General features: G+C 47.4%; 1 protein-coding gene across 1 annotated transcript in view; it reads left to right on the top strand.

Annotated features, from left to right (window-relative positions):
- LOC101985280 (pre-mRNA-splicing factor ISY1 homolog) overlaps positions 1 to 1,628 on the top strand; it is a 16,258-nt gene extending 14,630 nt beyond the window's left edge. Inside the window, exons 10-11 of the mRNA XM_005364826.2 lie at positions 502 to 588; positions 898 to 1,628. Of these exons, the coding sequence (XP_005364883.1) occupies positions 502 to 588; positions 898 to 1,005 (195 nt within the window). The 3' untranslated portion in view covers positions 1,006 to 1,628. The remainder of the gene's footprint in view (positions 1 to 501; positions 589 to 897) is intronic.
- The last annotated feature ends 1,304 nt before the right edge of the window (positions 1,629 to 2,932 follow it).

Below are 2,932 nucleotides of genomic sequence, written 5' to 3'. Positions count from 1 at the left end.
GTGCCCTCTTCTGGCCTTCAGGCATACACATAGACAGAATATTGTATATATAATAAATAAATAAATATTTAAAAAAAAATATTCTCCAAACCAGGTGGTAGTGGGGCATGCCTTTAATCCTTGCACTTGGGAGGCAGAGGCAGAAGCCGGAGGATCTTTTTGAGTTTAAGGCCAGCCTAAACTACAGAGCAAGTTCCAGGACAGCCAGGGCTGTTACACAAAGAAACCCTGTCTCAAAAGAGCAAAACAAAAAACCTCCCAAAAAACAACAAAAAAATTACTCTCAAGGCCCACAGTGCTTGTGTTTTTTATTGTTAATTTTGGAGACAGGGTCACTCTGTAGCCCAGGCTGACTGGAACTTGAAGCAAGCCTATTGCCTCAGCTTCCCAAGTGTAGGGTTACAGGCTTGTGCTACCAGGTCCAATGAGTGACACTGTCTGCAGAGTGTGAGTGCTTATGTCGCTGTGACCTATTCATGGTTGTATGTCTGTCTTCTTTAGTCTGATGAGGAAGGCAGCCAGGAGAAGGCAGGGGAGGATGGTCAGCAGAAGTTCATTGCTCACGTTCCGGTGCCGTCGCAGCAGGAGGTAGGATGGGTGTTACGCCCAGCTGAGCTTTCCTCCAGCTAGGCTCACCTTCCTGGTGTTTCTTGTCCTTCCATTCCATATGCAGCCTTTGGTCCTGACCATGTGCTCAGAGGACTGTGGGGTCTGTGAAGTACAGGGCCCGCTTGATGGGATTGATAGATGAGCTTTGGGTGAATGTTCCCAGAGGGAAATAGCTGGTTCTTGCAGACAGTCCTGACTATGTATGCCCTTGCAGGTATTCCCTGCCTGGGTTGTGGTAGAGGTGGAGGCCTTGCTGAGGGCTGACTTCTTCACTATGGGTGTTCACAGATCGAGGAGGCGCTTGTACGGAGGAAGAAAATGGAACTGCTGCAGAAATATGCAAGTGAGACCCTGCAGGCACAGAGTGAAGAAGCTAAGCGGCTGTTGGGGTACTAGGATGAGCCAAGCCCTTCTTGGACTCTGGGAGATCTGGTGGGTGTGCTTGTGACGCGCCTTGGGCCTACCCTTCTCATAGCTCCCCTGAGCTGTGGCTAGACTGACCAGTGCTGGGAGGCCCTGTACTTTCTCATCCTTTCCTGGATATGTGAGCTGGCCCTGCCCCTGACTTCCCAGTAAGCTGTCAGGATACTGAAGACTAGCCATCACTTTTTACAGATATCTTTGCTACCATATGGCTCCACTTATTTTTATTTTGGAGTGTGTAAAATCAGCTCTCCCACTGAAAATTTATTCTGCCTTGTACTATGATTTTGGGAAGAGAGAAGGATTAATTAGTAACCAACATTTAAAAAATGCATGATTTTTATCCAAATCATGTTCAGATTCAAAGGCATATCTTCTCTGGAAACTGAGATTGTGTGTCTACCCTGAAATGGAGCTCCACCATCAGCAGTAGAGCCTTCCCCGTGTGCTGGTTAGAGCTTTACTTTCCATGGTCCCCTCTGAGAATCTGCTTTGCCCTCCCTCTCCTGTCTTGTGGACAGGAATTCTAAGTTTGCAGTTTTACTTTTATAACTTGTTTCAGAGAAAGCTACTTTTATTAAATATTTTAATAAGAAAGGAAACATCTGTGCTTGGACCTTGTCCTGTGGTGTATCGAGGCCGAGATGACATGGTGTCGGTCAGGAAAGGTGCTGAGCACTGTGTAGAGAGGGTGGTGGTGCCAGGAATGGTGTAGATTCCAAGGCTCCACCTGGCATGAGCATACAACTAGCTCGTATTCACAGCTGGGGATGGCTGTATGCTAGCCTTCGTGGGTACACAGTGTACACCCTAAGTGACCGACTCCAAAGCACCACTTTGAGCTGAGTCTTTGCTACCGAACCAACCTGTCTCCAAGCCTGAGCAGTGTGAGCCACAGGCCTCCTGTTCTGAGGGCAGTGGGAGTGTCTGGGAGACTAGTGTCATAGTAAGTGGCAGGCATCCAACCCAGGCTGAGGGAACAAGGGCCCTTGGATTGGAGAAGCTTTCAGGGAAAGGATGTGGGCTGTTTAGAGACTGGGGAGAGTTTGCCTGTGGAGCAGCATCATGGAGGATGGTAGAGCTATGTAGTGATGAGGCGAGCAGGCCTGCTTTTCGTCCTGTCTGACTCCCGCATGGCTAGCTTTATACCCGAAATAACAGCACACAAATTGTATTCTTTTAAACACTGCCTGGCCTTAGCCCTAGCGTCTAACTGGCTAACTCTCACATCTTGATTAACCCATTTCTAATATGTGTAGCACCACGAGGTGGTGGCTTACCGAGAAAGATTCAGCATGTCTGACCTGGCGGCTGGCTCCGTGGCATCTGACCCAGAGAGGAGAGGCATGGCGATTGCCTCACTTCCCTCTCCCTCCCAGCATTCTGTTCTGTCTGCTCCACCCACCTAAGGGCTAGCCTATCAAATGGCCAAGGCAGTTTCTTTATTAACCAATGAAATCAACACAAAACAAAAGACCCTCCCACATCAGAGCTATGTCCTGTAAATGGCCTTGTTGGAGGTGAGTCAAACAGGGCTGTGCTGGCTGACTCCTGTATCAAGGACATGAGGTATCATGGTTGGTATTTGATCATCTTTTCCCATTGTTTTCTGGATTAGCTTTGGTGACACACAAAGAAAATTAGGGTGATGCTATGTATGGGCTGTATATTTTAAGGTAAGTTCAGAAAGAAAGAAGATACAGAAGATGCAAAAGGAATGAGGAATGAGAGGAAGAGGGCATGATTGTCTTTCTGACCCCTGGGGATTGGGTGGGTGGCTCTGAAACACACAGAGTGGTCTTTATCAGCTAAGATAGTGTCATCTCGTGACAGTGACTGTTAACGTCCACTCAGCTCACCCACTAACTTGTTTTATTTTATTTAATTTATTTATTTATTT

Source organism: Microtus ochrogaster, unplaced genomic scaffold (genome assembly GCF_000317375.1).
Source record: "Microtus ochrogaster isolate Prairie Vole_2 unplaced genomic scaffold, MicOch1.0 UNK1, whole genome shotgun sequence".
NCBI classification, from domain to species: domain Eukaryota; kingdom Metazoa; phylum Chordata; class Mammalia; order Rodentia; family Cricetidae; genus Microtus; species Microtus ochrogaster.
The sequence above is the reverse complement of the archived record's forward strand: the minus strand, read 5'-3'. Positions and strand labels throughout refer to the sequence as shown.